This window comes from Chiloscyllium plagiosum, unplaced genomic scaffold (assembly GCF_037043375.1).
Source record: "Chiloscyllium plagiosum isolate Xiang-an unplaced genomic scaffold, Cpla_swu_hap1 HiC_scaffold_4, whole genome shotgun sequence".
NCBI classification, from domain to species: domain Eukaryota; kingdom Metazoa; phylum Chordata; class Chondrichthyes; order Orectolobiformes; family Hemiscylliidae; genus Chiloscyllium; species Chiloscyllium plagiosum.
Window position 1 is genome coordinate 1308950 of NW_028270142.1, and position 20517 is coordinate 1329466.

General features: G+C 41.1%; 1 protein-coding gene across 4 annotated transcripts in view; it reads right to left on the minus strand.

Moving 5' to 3' along the window:
• Window positions 1-20517, minus strand: part of tox (thymocyte selection-associated high mobility group box) — a 640302-nt gene that overhangs the window by 164104 nt on the left and 455681 nt on the right. For 3 of the 4 annotated variants that reach the window (XM_087985898.1, XM_087985896.1, XM_087985899.1), the window contains exon 2: window positions 717-782. The exons of the other annotated variant lie outside the window; for it this stretch is intronic. In XM_087985898.1, coding sequence (XP_087842024.1) covers window positions 717-767 — 51 coding nt within the window. In that variant the 5' untranslated portion in view covers window positions 768-782. The remainder of the gene's footprint in view (window positions 1-716; window positions 783-20517) is intronic. 4 annotated transcript variants of the gene reach the window in all.

Consider the following 20517-nt stretch of genomic DNA (forward strand, 5'->3'; position numbering starts at 1 on the left):
GTTTAAATGTGTGCATTACCAGAGGATATAAAACATTCTACAAAATGAGAGTTTGCAATAATTTTTCAACTGGAGCCTGAAAGCTGCTGATTTATTGTGTCTTGGACGAGAAATATTTACTGACTGTTGTGAATGGATTACTTTCAATTCTTCCTATAGCAAATAATAAGTTAGATACAATTTTACTTATAAATGATCATTAGTAATGTTTTGTGTTTTGACTTGATACATTTACTAATTAGTATTTGTCTGAAAATCTTATTTCATGATATACTACAAGATATTTTTCCAACATTTTGTTTCCAATTAAAATAAATTAGTGTAATCATTATTTATATGCAGGTGTTTAGTGTAAGGTTTGCACCTCATGATCAAAGTAGTTACAATTAAAATTCTCCTAATAAGCGCATGTAAGCACATTATTCATAAAGAACATAGATTTGCCTTTTAAGATCATGCCAACAAAGTATATACTTGATTGCTCAGTAAAAACACTGCTAATTGCAATGTTGAATGTTTGCATCTCAGAATCATCCAAATATGACATTTGTTCATGCTACATCTCATTAATCTAAAGCACAGTTTAAATGCTTTGTTTGCAAATTATAATTATTTTGATTACACCAGTTACTGATAGTAATGCTTATTTGCAATGCATCCTTTTGAATTTGTTTAATTACATCTTGAAACATGGCGGAGAAGATTAATTAACCCACCTGGCTTCCTGGCATACACTCCTGGCTTGGATCTGTCATACTCATATACATGTTTTCACCATCAAACTGTGAACAAAATAATAAATATTCAGAATGCGTCTAAACTTAAAGTCTAGCAATAATGCACATTAGAACCAAACGTAGATCTTATTGAAAGGTTTGTTTCCTTTCACATTGCATGTCTTTGATCTATTTGTTCCTATCCTTATTGACCCTGGATGCCAGTGATTTGAGGCAATTAGTGCAATAGTAATTACATCAGGCAGGCAAGAAATGAATGGTTTCCTTTCATCTGCAATCTGTTATGAAACAAAATGGCTCATTCTCGGCAGCATACACACACATATTGCTATTAGTCTTAATGAATTGCTAAATGAATCGCACTGTTTCTGGCAGGGTAGAAGAATGATGAAGTGAATCGAAAGTACTCTGATTTGCTCCAGATTTCAATGTTACGACTTGGCTGCAGGGAGTGTATGTGTGCACATACAAAAAGAAATGGTCCAATATTTGAAAATATTGCTTGGTTTCAGCATTGCAACACTCTAATATCTCAATGTTATTGCATTTTCAAATTGATTGAGCCAGTTTTCACGTTTTATAGACATCATAGACCAATCAATCTGCTCAGGTACGTTGGAATATACTGCTGGAGCAGGTGGAACTACAGCGCAGGCCTCCAGCTCAGAATAGGCACACTACCATTGCCACAGAAGAGCTGTTTTATCACTATGTTCCATATATTCACTGATGAAACTCAGATGATGCTTGTTAAATACTTGTTAGTGGATATGCTACAAATTGTGGGTGTTGTTCAATTATTCTACACTGATGCTATGATTGACTAACTTATGGAACTATATTGTCATGACAATTAGTTCACTTTGTTTCTTTACAAAGTGGGCTTCATTGTACTCTACTGAAGGTATCTGTAAGACCATTAGAGAGAGATGGCTGATGGTGGTTTAACCTGAGGATCACTACGCTTCAGGTGAGGCAAGAGATTGAGGTGAAGGAGTCCTTCTCAGTCTGTGCGGGAATTTAACCCACGCTGTTGGCGTCACATTACAGTGCAAACCAGCCATCCATCCCACCGAGCTAACCCAACCTCAGTGGTGCCTTTTTATTCTTGAAACTGACACTTCAAAACTGAGGAACTCCTTAGTTCAGACCATCTGAAGTTCACAGGCTTTGGTTCAATATAAAGGCAGGTACCCTCACAGGGGAGGCAATGGGGTGCTGATAATATCACAGGGCAAGTAATCCAGAATACCAGGCATGTGAGTTTGAACCTCAATGTGGAACTTAAATTCAATTTAAAAATCTGGAATTGAAACCTAACCAAATAATAACCATGTTGTAAAAATTCCATCTGGTTCAGTAGTGACCTTTAGGGAAGGAAATCTGCCATCCTTACCTGGCCTGGCCTACATGTGACTGCAGACCCACAGCAATATGGATGGCTCTGAAATGGCCCCTGCAGGCCAGTTAAGGAACATCAATAAATGTAGGCTCAGCCAGCATCCCATGAACTTATCAAAGTTAGTATTAAAATTATAACTTCTGGGATTGCTCAAAACCACATTTAACTGCTCAAGCAAGAATGTGTAACTAAATAACATGATAAAGACATCGGGGTAGGTTTAATAGAAATAAATAAATGGGACAAATATAAAACATCTTCACTATTGTCCATTTTATTCAAGCACATTAAAGTAAAAAGCTCCCTCTTTGGGTGGAGGTATGAGAGGTTAAGTTTTAACTTGAAAAAACAATCTTGAGATTTATAGATTAGTCTGAAACTTTCTCTGCATTTACATTGATATTGCAACAGTTCAGTTACCAAATCTAAACATACAAAGCAGTTCTGAATCAAAATCCAAGAACATGCACAAAGAAAAAACTTTTATCTTGAACTTTTATCTAAGGTGGACTTCGGGACAGAAAGCAGAGGAAAGTGGCCGAGCAGAGGATGATAGCTAAGTTCGGTACCCATAGGGAGGGCCTCAACTGGGACCTTGGGTTCATGTCACATTACAGGTGACCACCATTACACTACACACACACACACAGATATTCCTACACACACACTCTCTCACATACACATGGACACAGGTACACACAGACGCGCACACAGACACCCACACATACCCTTATAGACACACACACTCCCACACATGCACCCCCTCACAGACTTAAGACACTCTGCACTCATTACACACACACACACACACACACTTTCTCACACTCACAACCCCCACCCCAGACAGACAGACACACAGACAGACAAAGACCCACATGAACACATACATTTTGTGTGGTGAATTTTTTTGCACTTGCAGAGTTACATTGCACTTTGCTCAAAAACCGCATACATTCATGTAGAACTCTGAGCTCAAAAACTGCATGAGTTTATGTAAAACTCTGTTATCTCACTTTTTAGATTAGAATCAATCTAAACATCAGGTCATAGACAGAGAACACAGGGGGCTAACACCTTCAACATATTGTCTAGCTATCACCATTGTTAACAGCTAACCCGAGAGTGCAACTTAAAAAAAAGGGTTTTGTGATTTACACATGAAAGAAATGAAACTATCACTGTATTCTAACAGATGAAAGGCTTAACAGACAATCAATTCTTCAATGTATAACTTCAGTTACATCACACTGCAAATTTTTGCTATAAATTCTGTGTTACGATCGAGCCCTCCATTATCACCTGATGAAGGAGCGTCGCTCCGAAAGCTAGTGTATTTCCAATTAAACCTGTTGGACTATAACCTGGTGTTGTGTGATTTTTAACTTTTATCTTGAAGGCTTCTTTCTGACATATTTGAAAATTGCAGCAGTCAACAGAATGCAACATTATTCAAACAAAATCCTGAACATTGCTCTCCCTATACAATCCAAGAGAACCACAATATGTTCACAATCAATAACCATCAAATGTAAACACTACTACCGAATACCCTTTCAACTAGCCAAAGCAAAGTTCATGATGCAATGTCTGAAATCATTGATAAAACCACATACATATATGTTCAGCAGTTGTGGCTTTACTTTGCAAAGATTAAATGAACACCATGCAACAATATAAGTCTATCGCCATCTCAACACTATAAGTAGCACATAGTATTACTTACAAAACTCTTTAAGAGGATGGCTAAGTTTTTAATTAACGTCTAAAAGCACTTGTGTGTCTACAATAACAGAACCCAATGGAACTCTCGGCCTCTGGGAGAGCTTCCAAGTTGATGTACTATATACTTATTTTAAGAGCTAGAATCCCATTGATTACTCAACATTATTTCATTTCAGCAGCAAGCTAATCCTTTTATTTCATCATGAATTTTCTGTACAACCTTTCAATGTTAGAATTTATCTTCTAATTATTCAGCAGTGATTTTTGAGCTAGTTAACAAAATACCAGAGGAAACTTGCACATAACTCTTTCTGGCCCAGTACGCTACCAATTTTCACCAACAGTACTCAATTTTTTTCAGGTGTTTCAATCTTAAAGGAGTTCCAAAATAGTCTCTGTGCCACTGACATATTTCTGGATGGAGTTTTGTGCTGAAAGCCAGATTCCTGACAATGTGTCAAACCAATGAAATGCACCCACCAGAGATCCAGAATGAGGGACACCATGACCATGAACATTTGAGGGTATGGCCTTATCTCCTTCAGGCTGCAGTTGTATGTATTTGCAAGATCTCAATTGCTTTTCAAGTGCTACATAAGGAAGGACACTGACTCCACCACTGACCAAGGAAGTAGTTGATGGGCTTGGAAAAGCGAAGGAAGAGAACAAGGCAGAGAAAGCGAGGGGGCAGCCCAGACAGCTATCATTTTGTCCATAAAGATATTAATGAAAACAACCCCAACTCCTTATTCCCAAACAGTTCCATACGCTAACTTTCCTCTGTTACTGACCATCAGACAAAAAGAACATGCGCACATTGGGTTCGTTTCAACACATTAAAATCAGTAGCAGTCCATTCTCTGGTTCATTTCTCATGGTAAAGCCTTTATTAATCAGAGTGAATCTGCCCTGCTTAACATTTAAACAAAGCTTTATAGTTAACTTTCAGTCATCACTAACTGATGCATTCTCTTGGCAATGCCTCAATGAACCGGAATCCACCGCTAACCAATCAGCTCTCTCCTTTACTTTGTTATTTCTTGCAAATTCTACTACTTAGGGCAAAATGAAAAGCTTCACGAAAATGTGTCTTTGTTCAGAAATATTCAGTTTCTGAAATGACTCCAAAATGAGTGCTACATGGAAGATCCATATGTACAGCTGTATCTCACGGTAACTCACATTTCTTGGTGAGAAACACTTGTTTTGATGAACAGAAATCAAAACATTCAGTCAGCTGAACAGCCAGCTTTTTGAAGCCAACCTACTTCTCCATGAATGTTTGCGTGCTTGTAGAGGCAAGGTCAGTCATCCCACTGATTGTAGAGGCAAGGTCAGTCATCCCACTGATTGTAGAGGCAAGGTCAGTCATCCCACTGATTGTAGAGGCAAGGTCAGTCATCCCACTGATTGGTATGCAGCTATAAATATTAGCCCTGAAGAAGGGTTACACCTGAAACGTCAACTTCTGCACCTCCTGATGCTGCCTGGCCTGCTGTGTTCTTCCAGCCTCCTGCCTGTCTCCCACTAATATCAGCAACGGCATCCTTCTCTATTTGTAGCTTTTGGAAAATGAAAAGACACATTCCTAACAGCTCTATTTAAATTTTAGATGCTCATTATTAAGCCATTATTTACATACACAAAGCTAGGATTCTCCCTGGACATATTGAAGACACCAATAAGAGGAGACTAAGATTTCTGAAGAAACTTATAAAAGAGCAGTGCAAAAGTCTGCAACTGGACTTGCAAATTCTTTCCAGGCTCGGACCAGCTTTGCCAATGGCATTAAAGTTTAGTGTTGTCATGAACTTAATGTAACAGGCTCCAACCTGTTATGGGTGGCACGGTGGCTCAGTGGTTAGCACTGTGGCCTCACAGCACCAGGGTCCCAGGAACGATTTCAGCCTCGGGTGACTCTCTGTGTGGAGTTTGCACATTCTCCCCGTGTCTGCGTGGGTTTCCTCTGGGTGCTCCGGTTTCCTCCCACAGTCCAAAAATGTGGAGTTCAGATGAATTGGCCATGCTAAATTGTCCGTAGGATTAGATGCATTAGTCAGAGGGAAATGAGTTTGGATGGGTTACTCTTCGGAGGGTCGGTGTGGACTTGTTGGGCCAAAAGGCCTGTTTTCACACTGTAGGGAATCTAATCAAAAAAACCAAGCATCTATGGGTGACCTCTGGCACATTTCACAATCTTCCATCCAAATTTGCATTGCATGGGTCAAGGGCACGTCAATTGCCAAAACCTGTAATTGAATTCAATTTCTTTGGGAAAGCAATCAGCAACTGGAAATCGGCCACCTCCACCATATGGCAGGATGCTCCAGGGTTCACTGACAACACCAGAGGCCAGCAAAGCCCCCTTCCCCAGGGCAACTCAATTTAGAAACCGAAAATAGTTGCAATCTATTGTTTTCCAGCTGGTCTGTAAGCAAAAGAACTAGACTTGTTCTTGTATTGCTGTTACCATGGCAAGTCCTTGGATTACTACAGTTCATGGCAATCAGTAGTTGCCAGAATTACTGAAATGAGGATTGAGTAACTGAAGGCACTCCTATTACAGCTATGGATTATAATCACTATGGCATCCTGAAGAAAAGATGTGAGGACTTAATTCTCTCACAATCTCCATGAAGTATCCTCCTGCATTATCAAGTAGTGATTTCAAAAACTGGACTGAACAACTTACTGGTCCAATCTATTGCTGTAAATGTCTCTTATATTAGCAAATCAGCCTTGGCTGAATACCAGGAACAATGTCCTGAATGAGAAGTTTCTGAGTTCAGAGTTTATCCTCGAGTCCTGGGCACATGCTGTGTTGACACTGAGTGCAGCTCCACTGAAAGTGCAGTATTTGACCTCAGTGTTGAACTGCCGGGAGGTTGCTGACAGAGTGATCAGTAGTTGTCTGGTCTCGAGTATGGAGCCAGTGCCCTAAAGAATAGCCAAACCTCAGTGAGCCAGGGAAGGTCGGTAATGCTCCTTGGTGCCAGCAATACCCCTAACTGTTTCGAGTCACCCAGATTGCTGTGGGTCTGGAGTCACATGTAGATCAGGCCAGGTTAGGATGGGAGTTTCCTTCCTTGAAGGACATTAGTGAACCAGATGAATTTTTGTTGACAATCGACAATAGTATCAGAAACATCTTTAGACTCATACTTGCAGATTTCTTTTAATTGAATTTAAAATTCCATAATCTGCCGTGGCAGGATTTGAACCCTGACCCTTGGAACAGTTCCTGGGTCTCTGGATTAATATGCTAGCGATAATGCAACAAGGCCATTGCCTAAAATTAGTGTTTGACCAGCAAATAGATAGAGTAACACCACGGAAACAGGCCCTTCAGCCTAACTCATCCATGCTGACCAGGTATCCTAAATTGAATGAGTCCCATTTGCCTGCATTTGGCCCAAATCCCTCTAAACCTTTCCTATCCATGTACAGTTGGATCTGCTATAATAAATTCAACACAAATTGGCTTTAATGCGATTGAAGAATTTAGACCGTTATTTGCAGAACACGAACTTTCATTCCCTGTATTGGCTATAACATGATTCTGGTCCCATTAGTTTAAATGGCGCAGCTATTGTGTGATTTTCTTATAACGCAAGATTGCGCAAGAACTAAGCTATCATGTTAAATCAGAACTGACTATACTTGTTTGAATAGCTTTTAAATGTTATAATTGTACTCACCTCTACCCTGGCAGCTCATTCCACATATGCACATCATCTGTGTGAATAAACTGCCTTTTAAATCTTTTCTCTCTCCCCTTAAACCGGTGCCCTCTAGTTCTGATCTTCCCCACCCAGGGGAAAAGACCTTGGCTAGTCACCCTATCCATGCCCCTCACAATTTTATAAACCTCTATAAGGTCACCCTTCAGCCTCCTACCCTCCAGGGAAAAAGGTTCCAATCTATCCAGCCTCTCCTTATGACTCAAACCCTTGAGTTTTGGTAACATCCTAATAAATCTTTTTTGCACCCTTGTCAATTTAATAACATCCTTCCCATAGCAGGGTGACCAGATTGCAAGCAGTACTCCAAATGTGGCCTCACCAATGTCTTGTGCATTGTAACATGACGCCCCAATGCCTGTACTCAATGCTCTGACCAGTGAAGGCATGCATGCTAAACACCTTCTTCCTGTCTATCTGAGACGTCACTTCCAAGGGACTATGTACTTGCACCTCTAGGTCTCTCTTTCAACACATCCCAGGGCCCTACCATAAACTGTGTAAGAACTGCCCTGGTTTGTCTTATCAAAATGTAACATCTCACATTTATTGAAATTAAACTCCACCTGCCATTCCTTATTTTACTTGATCATGATGCCGTTGTGCTCTGAGATAACCCCCTTGTTCAAGAAAGGATCAAGACAAAAGATGGAAAATCATAGGCCAATTAGCCTAACCTCGGTTGTTGGTAAAATTCTAGAATCCATCATTAAGGATGAGGTTTCTAAATTCTTGGAAGAGCAGGGTCGGATTAGAACAAGTCAACATGGATTTAGTAAGGGGAGGTCATGCCTGACAAACCTGTTGGAATTCTTTGAAGAGGTGACAAGTAGGTTAGACCAGGGAAACCCAGTGGATGTGGTCTACCTAGACTTCCAAAAGGCCTTTGATAAGGTGCCACACGGGACGCTGCTGAGCAAGGTGAGGGCCCATGGTGTTCGAGGTGAGCTGCTGGGATGGATTGAGGATTGGCTGTCTGACAGAAGGCAGAGAGTTGGGATAAAAGGTTCTTTTTCGGAATGGCAGCCGGTGACAAGCGGTGTCCCGCAGGGTTCAGTGTTGGGGCCGCAGCTGTTCACATTATATATTAATGATCTGGATGAAGGGACTGGGGGCATTCTAGCGAAGTTTGCCGATGATACAAAGTTAGGTGGACAGGCAGGTAGTACTGAGGAAGTGGGGAGGCTGCAGAAGGATCTAGACAGTTTGGAAGAGTGGTCCAGGAAATGGCTGATGGAATTCAATGTGAGCAAATGCGAGGTCTTGCACTTTGGAAAAAAGAATACAAGCATGGATTACTTTCTAAACGGTGAGAAAATTCGTAAAGCCAAAGTACAGAGGGATCTGGGAGTGCTAGTTGAGGATTCTCTAAAGGTAAACATGCAGGTTGAGTCCGTGATTAAGAAAGCGAATGCAATGTTGTCAATTATCTCAAGAGGGTTGGAATATAAAAGCACCGTTGTGCTACTGAGACTTTATAAAGCTCTGGTTAGGCCCCATTTGGAGTACTGTGTCCAGTTTTGGTCCCCACATCTCAGGAAGGACATACTGGCACTGGAGCGTATCCAGCGGAGATTCACAAGGATGATCCCTGGAATGATAGGTCTAACATACGAGGAACGGCTGAAGATCCTGGGATTGTATTCATTGGAGTTTAGAAGATTAAGGGGAGATCTAATAGAAACTTACAAGATAATACATGGCTTGGAGAGGGTGGACGCTAGGAAATTGTTTCCGTTAGGTGAGGAGACTAGGACCCGTGGACTCAGCCTTAGAATTAGAGGGGGTAAATTCAGAACAGAAATGAGGAGACATTTCTTCAGCCAGAGAGTGGTGGGCCTGTGGAATTCATTGCCGCAGAGTGCAGCGAAGACTGGGACGCTAAATGTCTTCAAGGCAGAAATTGATAAATTCTTGATGTCACATGGAATTAAGGGCTATGGGGAGAATGCGGGTAAGTGGAGTTGAAATGCCCATCAGCCATGATTGAATGGCAGAGTGGACTCGATGGGCGGAATGGCCTTACTTCCGCTCCTATGTCTTATGGTCTTATGGTCTTATGGTCTTATGGTCTTATAACTTTCTTCACTGTCCCCTACACCACCAATTTTGGTGTCATCCGCAAACTTACTAACCATGCTTCCTATATTCTCATCCAAAGCGTTTCTATAAATGATAAACAACAGTTCACTCCCTGACAACAAGGGAAGGCCTTAAGGGGTTGGTGGCTGTTACTGAGGGATATCTGAGAGTTTTATGGTGGGGAGAGATTCTTGAATCCGGTGAAGGGGAAAGAGGGGTTTGGGGGGTACCACTTTCTTTGGGCAGATGTCACAAAAGAGAAAGGGATTCTATTTTAAAGGATGCTTCCAAAGCACACAGTACACACACTGAATGAGGTGTCCACTTTCTTCCTGCCTTTGCTCATGTGGGCATTTAAAAACAGACTGCCACTCTCATCCAACTGCCCACACCACTTAGACTTTGGTGTGGGCAGCCTAATATTGGGGTTAGCTGACTTTTCAACAGGTTCAATTCACCCTTAGTTATTACCAATGGTGGCTGGGATCCCACTGCGAGCATCTCCCCCACCCTGTATTATAGGAATGAGCAGGAAGGTAATGAGTGGCAACCTCATTGGTTTTAACATGCCTCCCCCCTTCTCCCTCCATCTCCCCCACTGAAAACACACTCAGTAACATTCAGCCCATTCACTCCTTCAATTAAACAAAAATCTGCCGATACTGGAAATTTGAAACAAAAACAGGAATTGCTGAAGATCTCAGACCCCGGCTGAGATTTTCCATCTATTTCTTCGGATATTTTACAAACCTGGATCATATCACTTCTCAGTTTTGTCATCTTTGTCTTCAATGAAAATCAACTAGGAGAAAGTGAGGGCTGCAGATACTGGAGATCAGAGTCGAGAATGTGGTGCTGGAAAAGCACAGCCAGTCAGGCAGCATCTGAGAAGCAGGAGAGTTGATGTTTCGGGCTTAAGCCCTTCATCAGGTCATGTTTGGAGAAAATCTCTGAGTATGTGAGTGAGGAATTAAAACACTCTACACAAAAGGCAAGTGAAAATCATCAGCAGTTCAGTCACAAAATTAAGTTTTGTTCAACAAGAACATCTTCCCTTGCTATATAAAACTATGGTGCTACTGAGTATCTTTAAACACACAAAAGACTTTGTGTGGGTTGAGCAGATTGCTATTAATTTATTCTTGTCCAGAGATATGTTTAATATTCACAAAGATGGAAGATCACTTTGAACTGTTAACTAAGCAGTTCCAAGTAACATAATTGGAATCAATGTTAACTATTTATATAAAACATCAATTTTCTCAGAGGCCCAATTAGTTTAAACAAGTTTGGCAAATGGATCTTGGAATGGGCACATGACTCTTAGTTGAATATTAGCCTCGTACTCATCTCAGGCAGGCACAGAACTGCCTGAAACAATCAAGGGCCTGATAAACTTAGCTGTGGTTTAATAATTCCTGCACTTCTGGCAATAGCATTTAATGTGCTAAATTTAAAATTGTTTTGCCTGTTTTATGCTTTAATATGGTTTGACAATGTTGAATTTGTAGCCCATTGGAATTCGAAGTGTTGATGTTATGCTTGATGTGAATATTTTTATAACAGGTTAGTCAGGAGGTCTGCAATCAACACATTTTTGTATCATGGTCTATGTTAAAATCGATCATATTGTAATCAGGGTGTATGCTTCCTGACTAAAGACATGGCATCTTTATGTTGTTTGTTATAATATAAATGTTGACTTAGTTAAACATTTTCCCTTAATCCTCTTGTTAAACAACAGATATACTCTTATTGTTGTGCATCATTTGGCGTCCTCAGTACTATGATGATGTTTGGATTTTTATTTTAATTGTGATTTTCGTAGCAGTGCAGCTGGTTACATTTCTTGTGAAAATATTTTTGTTTACTGTTTTAACAATTTAAGGCTAATTCTATTAATCCACACATCTGAAAGGATCAGTTCCCTCAGGGTTCAATTAAAGGAAAACCCAATTTAAATTTAAATGTCAACACTGGCTTTTAGTTGAGATCATTTGCAGTAGTATATATTTCTTTATATTGGTTCGGGTTTCCTGATTACTCTCTGTGTTCTGTTTGCTTACAATGAGCACATTCTGATTTTTATTAAATATGATGATTACACAAGAGCCATTCTTAATCTTAGAATGTACCTACTTTTCAGTGCAACCATGCTGGACAGGATGCCAAATTGAATTACTGAGATTTTTTTGAACATATAGCTGAATAATAAGCAGCTGAAAGTAGGTCAGGATTGTAAATGATGGAGTAGCTCCCCTCCCCCAAACATACAGTAGGAATATGTCTGCAGCCTCAGAGTGGAATTGCTTTATACTCCTTATATGGACTTGTTCTGTTTTTCCCAAATATGCAATTTGGCAAAATGCATAATTTGTGAATAAAGAAAATTATACTGCTATCCTTAAAATCCACACAGCATAGGGCATCCTGCAGAAGGTGTTTGTTTACTTACTCACAAGATCTATCATTTTATATGAAGATAGAGCAGGGCACAGTCATTGTCATTTTAAATGCATTTTGAAAATGCAGATACACTGATAATACATAAAGGAAACCTTTTAGTCTTACTGTACTTGCAACCACAACATCAGTATCAAGGCGAATGGAAAAAATATTTGGTTTTCTTTTGTCAGAACTCTCAAATGTTATGTTTTGTAATTAATTAAAGAACAGTAACATGAGCTTTAATTATTATAAATCATCTCACAACAAATCTATGGCCACAGGGAGAAATTAAATAGAATCTGAATTAATCACCAAACAAATTTGAGAGCATCAACTGTACCACTGACACAAAAACTTTGTTGCAAATTTCAGTTCTTATTTTGGATCTAAAATATTTTTACAATGAGCTAATTCAACTGAGAAAACAAGACAGGTTATTCCTCCAGCGATTTACAATTTCCAAATTGTAAACAGCAATTATGAGCAATAAACTTGATACAGCAGAGCAATTTAGAAATATAATTTGTGAAGATATATTCCAGTCAAAACTGATAAAGTTGTTGTAAATTATTGTAAACTTTTGACATACTTAAATTCTACCAGAAAATGAACATAGCTAATCATTCATGAAATCATTTTCCTTCGCTACATTGATGACTGCATCAGTGCCACCTCGTGCTCCGCAAGGCGTTTGAACAGTTCATCAACTTCACCAATACATTCCAGCCCGACCTTAAATGCACCTGGACCATCTCTGACACCACACTCCCCTTCCTGGAACTCTCCATCTCCATCTCCATCAACGGTGACCAACTCAACACTGACATTTCCTACAAGCCTACCGACTCACACAGCTACCTGGATTACACTTCCTCCCACCCTGCCTTCTGCAAAAATGCAATCCCTTATTCCTAATTTCACTGCCTCTGCCACATCTGCTCCCAGCAGGACCAGTTCCACCACAGACCACACCCAGATGGCCTCCTTCTTTAAAGACGCAATTTCCTCTTCCAAGAGGTTGATGATGCCCTCCAGCACATCTCATCCACGCCTCGCACCTCTGCCCTCAAACCCCACCCATCCAACCGCAACAAGGACAGAACCCCCTTGGTCCTCATCTTCTACCTCACCAACCTCCACATACATCGCATCATCCTCCGCCATTTCAGCCACCTACAAATGGACCCCACCACCAGAGATATATTTCCCTCTCCACCCTAATCTGATTTCTGTAAAGACTGTTCCCTCCGCGACTACTTGGTCAGGTCCATGCCCCTAACTACCCACCCTTGTCTCCCGGCACCTCCCCTGCTGCCACAGGAATTGCAAAACCTGTGCCCATAAGACCATAAGACCATAAGACATAGGAGTGGAAGTAAGGCCATTCGGCCCATCAAGTCCACTCCGCCATTCAATCATGGCTGATGCGCATTTCAGCTCCACTTACCAGCGTTCTCCCCGTAGCCCTTAATTCCTCGAGACAACAAGAATCTATCAATCTCGGCCTTGAAGACATTTAGCGTCCCGACTTCCACTGCACTCTGTGGCAATGAATTCCACAGGCCCACCACTCTCTGGCTGAAGAAATGCCTCCGCATTTCTGTTCTGAAATGACCCCCTCTAATTCTAAGGCTGTGTCCACGGGTCCTAGTCTCCTCGTTTAACTGAAACAATTTCCTAGCATCCACCTTTTCCAAGCCATGTATTATTTTGTACGTCTCTATTAAGTCTCCCCTTAATCTTCTAAACTCCAACGAATACAATCCCAGTATCCTCAGCCGTTCCTCATATGTTAGACCTGTCATTCCAGGGATCATCCGTGTGAATCTCCGCTGGACACGTTCCAGTGCCAGTATGTCCTTCCTGAGGTGTGGGGACCAAAACTGGACACAGTACTCCAAATGGGGCCTAACCAGAGCTTTATAAAGTCTTAGTAGTACATCTCTGCTTTTATATTCCAACCCTCTTGAGATAAGAGACAACATTGCATTCGCTTTCTTAATCACGGACTCAACCTGCATGTTTACCTTTAGAGAATCCTGGACTAGCACTCCCAGATCCCTTTGTGCTTTGGCTTTATTAATTTTCTCACCATTTAGAAAGTAGTCTATGCTTTTATTCTTTTTGCCAAAGTGCAAGACCTCGCACTTGCTCACGTTAAATTCCATCAGCCATTTCCTGGACCACTCTCCCAACCTGTCAAGATCCTTCTGCAGCCTCCCCACTTCCTCAGTACTACCTGCCTGTCCACCTAACTTCGTATCATCGGCAAACTTCGCGAGAATGCCCCCGGTTCCCTCATCCAAATCGTTAATATATAATGCGAACAGCTGTGGCCCCAGCACCGAACCCTGCGGGACACCGCTCGTCACCGGCTGCCATTCTGAAAAAGAACCTTTTATCCCAACTCTCTGCCTTCTGTTAGACAGCCAATCCTCAATCCATCCCAGCAGCTCACCTCGAACACCATGGGCCCTCACCTTGCTCAGCAGCCTCCCGTGTGGCACCTTATCAAAGGCCTTTTGAAAGTCTAGATAGACCACATCCACTGGGTTTCCCTGGTCTAACCTACTTGTTACCTCTTCAAAAAATTCCAACAGGTTTGTCAGGCATGACCTCCCTTTACTAAATCCATGTTGACTTGTTCTAATCAGACTCTGCTCTTCCAAGAATTTAGAAACCTCATCCTTAATGATGGATTCTAGAATTTTACCAACAACCGAGGTTAAGCTGATTGGCCTATAATTTTCCATCTTTTGCCTTGATCCTTTCTTGAACACACCCCTTCCCATTCATCTCTCCACCCCGAGGCTCACAGCCTCATTCTTGATGAAGGGATTTTGCCCGGAACATCGATTCTCCTGCTCCTCAGATGCTGCCTGACCTGCTGTGCTTTTCCAGCACCACACTCTCGACCATGAAATCATTTCGATAACTTACGCTGTTACATAGTTCAAATTTGTCAGTCCCTTCAGTAATAATCGCTATTAGCTGTATTGTGCTTGCTTGATTTTACCAAGTAAAAATAATTGTCAACTTTGTTACCTAATTATTTTACAATCACCTTGTGATATCAGTGCCTTAGAATGAAATTTAATGAGAAATACAGAGAATCCTGACCCACAATGAGGTATATCAGATTTAACTCTTTTGCTCTTTTCCTCAGCAGGCTAACTTTTCCTATTGTTTATATTAAACACCCTATTCCACTGCAATGAAGATGTAGGGAAAGAAAACAAAGACTTGCAATCCATAGCTTCTTTCAAAGACCTTAGGAAATCCAAAGGCACTTTGAAACAAATGAAACCCTTTGAAGGTGTTTGAACATATAAGATGCTACAAACAGCAACGTGACCATCACTGGACAAGCTTCTTCTATTGCTAATTAAAAAGAAAGATCATGACAAATGGATAACATCTGGAAAGCAGCACCATGTCCATCTGAGAATGCAGCTGGAGGTTTGGCTTAAAGTCTCATCTGAAAGATAGCATTTACAACAGTGAAGCACTCCACAGTGTTACCCTGGAGTGTCGCTGATGGTTGTGACAGATAAAGAAAAACGTAGGTAGCAAAATTCCAAGTTTTAACAGGAAAAGAGAAAGGTTCAGTGAACCGAATTATTTCTACTGATTAGAACGGTGTAGGCACTAGCACAAGGCTAGAAAATGTTAACAATTGTGAGGAAAACATTAGCAAAGCATTGCAAAAATGTGACTTTTCCATCTTTAGCAAGCATATTCAAAAATCTTGATGCATCATAGAAGTTATATTTTTATTTCCTTCTGTTGTTGTGACTAAAAATCATAACTCCTTAACACTCTTGTCAATGAACAGATTTAATTGATTAAGGTGTTAGCATGGCAATGTCAAACTGCTGAAGTTTTGTAAAACACCATGAATAATTCTGGGGAAGAAATCATGTTTTAAATATTTATTCTAAAATCAGTTGTTACTGGGATGTGTTTAATATCAGTTTTCAGAAATAGTTTTATTCTAACTTTGTCATGATGGTACTACAACCACAGAAAATCTAATAAGAAGTGAATTTTAAAGGAGACTCAATATTCACTGGTACGCTAGGCATGAGGAGACCGTGATACATGTCTTTAATTTATTATGCTTACTTACATAATCAGAGCTGCAGTTATTTCGTAACGTGTGTGTGTGTGTGAGTTGTGTGTGAGTGTGTGTGTGAGAGGTGTGTGTGTGTGTGTGTGTGTGAGAGTGTGTGTGTGTGAATGAGTGTGTGTGTGTGAGTGAGTGTGTGTGAGTTGTGTGTGTGTGTGTGTGTGTGTGTTTGTGAGCATGTGTGTGAGTTGTGTGTGTGTGAGTGAGTGTGTGTGAGTTTTGTGTGTGTGTGTGAGTGTGTGTGTGTGAGTGTGTGTGTGTGTTTGTGAGTGAGTGTGTGAGTTGTATGTGTTTGTGAGCATGTGTGTGAGTTGTGTGTGTGTGTGAGTGTGTGTGTGTGAGAGTGTGTGTGTGTGTGAGAGTGAGTGTGTGTGTGTGTGTATGAGTTGTGTGTGTGCAGGTCTGTGCTGAAATTTCAATTTCATCAAAATTGTACAATTTTCCTTTTGATAGGAGGCAGTATTCATGATAACTATAATAAGGAATGTGAATGCTATATGATTAATTTCAAATGTTCATATTGTACAGGATAAAGAGCAAATTGACTCAGTTTTAATACACTTGTCAACCTGGGGAAATGTACTGGGAAGACTGAACCCAGAAAGATAATGCAACACAGTTACATTAACACGCTGAAAAAAAAAATACTTCAGTCAAACATAATGAATTGTAAATGCTAAGCCCAAGCAGTTTAGGAACATTGATAAGATGAAATGAGAGAATTATTGCCATTGGAGCTCCAATTTAGATGTATGTGTTTGACAATGTTCTTATGCTAGTGATGATTTTTAAAATGCATAATTTATTATTTAATTTTCCATATTTGTTGGAAGTCCACAACTGAGAAAGTGGATGAGGGGATTAGGAAGTTGATTCATGGACTGGTCCAGATCACTCCTGTGAGATCCAGAGAAATACTCCTCTCCATCCTGACTCTGAAGAAGAGTGTTAGGAGAGAGTGAGGACTGCAGATGCTGGAGATCAGAGCTGAAAATGTGTTGCTGGAAAAGCGCAGCAGGTCAGGCAGCATCCAAGGAGCAGGAGAATCGACATTTCGGCCATAAATCCTTCTTCAGGAATAAGCCTGAAGAAGGGCTTATGCCCGAAATGTCGATTCTCCTGCTCCTTTGATGCTGCCTGACCAGCTGCGCTTTTCCGGCAACACATTTTTCAGCTCTGAAGAAGAGTCACTGGACTTGAAACACTAACTCTCTTTCTCTCTCTGCCAGACCTGCTGCATTTCTCCAGAAACTCTCTTTTTTGTTTCAGATTTTCAGCATCCATGGTTCTTTGTTTTCCACTAGATATGATATAGGTCACCTCTAGGTGATTTAATTGAGACATATAAGTAATGGAAAGAGTACTGAGGGATAGGATTTATGAGTATCTGGAAAGACACTGCTTGATTAGGGACAGCCAGCACGGATTTGTGAAGGGTAGGTCTTGCTTTACAAGTCTTATTGAATTCTTCGAGGAGGTGACCAAGCATGTGGATGAGGGAAGAGCAGTGGATGTAGTGTACATGGATTTTAGTAAGGCATTTGATAAGGTTCCCCATGGTAGGCTTATGCGGAAAGTCAGGAGGCATGGGATAGAGGGAAATTTGGCCAATTGGATAGGAAACTGGCTAACCGGTCGAAGGCAGAGAGTGGTGGTAGATGGTAAATATTCAGCCTGGAGCCCAGTTACAAGTGGAGTTCCGCAGGGATCAGTTCTGGGTCCTCTGCTGTTTGTAATTTTTATTAATGACTTAGATGAGGGAGTCGAAGGGTGGGTCAGTAAATTTGCAGATGATACGAAGATAGGTGGAGTTGTGGACAGTGAGGAGGGCTGTTGTCGGCTGCAGAGGGACTTAGATATGATGCAGAGCTGGGCTGAGGAGTGGCAGATGGAGTTCAACCCTGCCAAGTGTGAGGTTGTCCATTTTGGAAGAACAAATAAGAATGCGGAATACAGGGTTAATGGTAGGGTTCTTAGTCAGGTGGAGGAACAGAGGGATCTTGGGGTCTATGTACATAGATCTTTGAAGGTTGCCACTCAGGTGGATAGAGTTTGTAAGAAGGCCTATGGAGTATTATCGTTCATTAGCAGAGGGATTGAATTCAAGAGTCGTGAAGTGATGTTGCAGCTGTACAGGACTTTGGTTAGGCCACAGTTGGAGTACTGTGTGCAGTTCTGGTCGCCTCACTTTAGAAAAGATGTGGAAGCTTTGGAGAGGGTGCAGAGAAGATTTACCAGGATGTTGCCTGGAATGGAGAGGAAGTCGTACGAGGATAGGTTGAGAGTTCTCGGCCTTTTCTCGTTGGAACGGCGAAGGATGAGGGGTGACTTGATAGAGGTTTATAAGATGATCAGAGGAATAGATAGAGTAGACAGTCAGAAACTTTTTCCCCGGGTACAACAGAGTGTTACAAGGGGACATAAATTTAAGGTGAAGGGTGGAAGGTATAGGGGAGATGTCAGGGGTGGGTTCTTTACCCAGAGAGTGGTGGGGGCATGGAATGCGCTGCCTGTGGGAGTGGTAGAGTCGGAATCATTGGCGACCTTTAAGCGGCATTTGGATAGGTACATGGATGGGTACTTAATCTAGGTTAGAAGTTCAGCACAACATCGTGGGCCGAAGGGCCTGTTCTGTGCTGTATTGTTCTATGTTCTATGTTCTATAAGATATTCAGAGGGTGAGATAGGGTGGACAGTGGGAGCCTTTTTCCTCAGATGGTGATGGCTAGCATGATGGGGACATAGATTTAAGTTGAGGGATGATAGATATAGGACATGTGTCAGAGGTAGTTTCTTTACTCCGACAGTAGTAGGGGCATCGAACACACTGCCTGCAACAGTAGTAAACGCACCAACTTTAAGGACATTTAAATGGTCATTGGATAAACATATGGATGAACATAGAACAGTGTAGGTTAGACGGGCTTCAGTTTGGATCCACAGGTCAGCACAACATTGAGGGCTGAAGGGCCTGTACTGTGCTGTAATGTTCTATGTCCTATGATCTATATGTTTAGAAATAATTGGTGTCAGAAATGCTTAATTACTTCAGATATGTTGTTCCTTTCCATTGGAAACGAGCATACTAAGTATGAGACTTGCTTTAACTATGTACAGTGAACTCAAGTGGCTATTGATCAATGGATCAGATATAGATTGCATCCTCAATATAGCAAATTTACAAACTTTTAAGTCTACAGTTTGAAAAATCATCTCGACCACAGGCACACACCCTCATACACAAATGTCTTTGGTTTTTTGGTCCAAAGTATGTTAATTCCTGTGTTATACTTGATCATTAGTGCCATACATTTCAATTAGACCAGTTTTCCTTGTTTTTCTTTACATTTATACCTTTTATTCATTTCTATGATGAGGGTATCACTGACTGGGCCAATATTTATTGCCCATCTATAATTGCACAGACAGTATTTAAGAGTTAACCCCATTGCTGTGGGCCTGGAGACACATGAAGGTAAGGATGACAGTTTCCTTCCCTGAAGTACAATAATGAAACAGATGTTTTTCCCCCACCAGCGATTTCATGGTCATTGTTAGACTCCATTGTTAAATTCCAAATGGCTAGTTCTCCCTGTATTCCATGAGATCTAATCTTGCTAATCAGTCTCCCATGGGTAACCTTGTCGAACACCTTACTGAAGTCCATATAGATCACATCTACTGCTCTGCCCTCATCAATCTTCTTTGTTACTTCTTCAAAAAACTCAATCAAGTTTGTGAGACATGATTTCCCATGCACAAAGCCATGTTGACTATCCCTAATCAGTCCTTGCCTTTCCAAATACATGTACATCCTGTCCCTCAGGATTCCCTCCAACAGCTTTCCCACCACCGAGGTCAGGCTCACTGGTCTATAGTTCCCTGGCTTGTCTTTACCACCCTTCTTAAACAGTGGCACCACGTCCTCCAGTCTTCCAACACCTCACCTGTGACTATCGATGATACAAATATCTCGGCAAGAGGCCCTGTAATCACTTCCTTAGCTTCCCACAGAGTTCTGGGGTATACCTGATCAGGGTCCACTTTAATACATTTCAAGACATCCAGCACTTCCTCCTCTGTAATATGGACATTTTTCAAGATGTCACCACCTATTTCCCTACATTCTATTTCATCCATATCCTTTTCCACAGTAAATACTGATGCAAAATCCTTGTTTAGTATCTTCCTCCATATCCTGCAGCTCCACATAAAGGCAGACCTTTGAGGGGCCCTATTCTCTCCCTCGTTACCCTT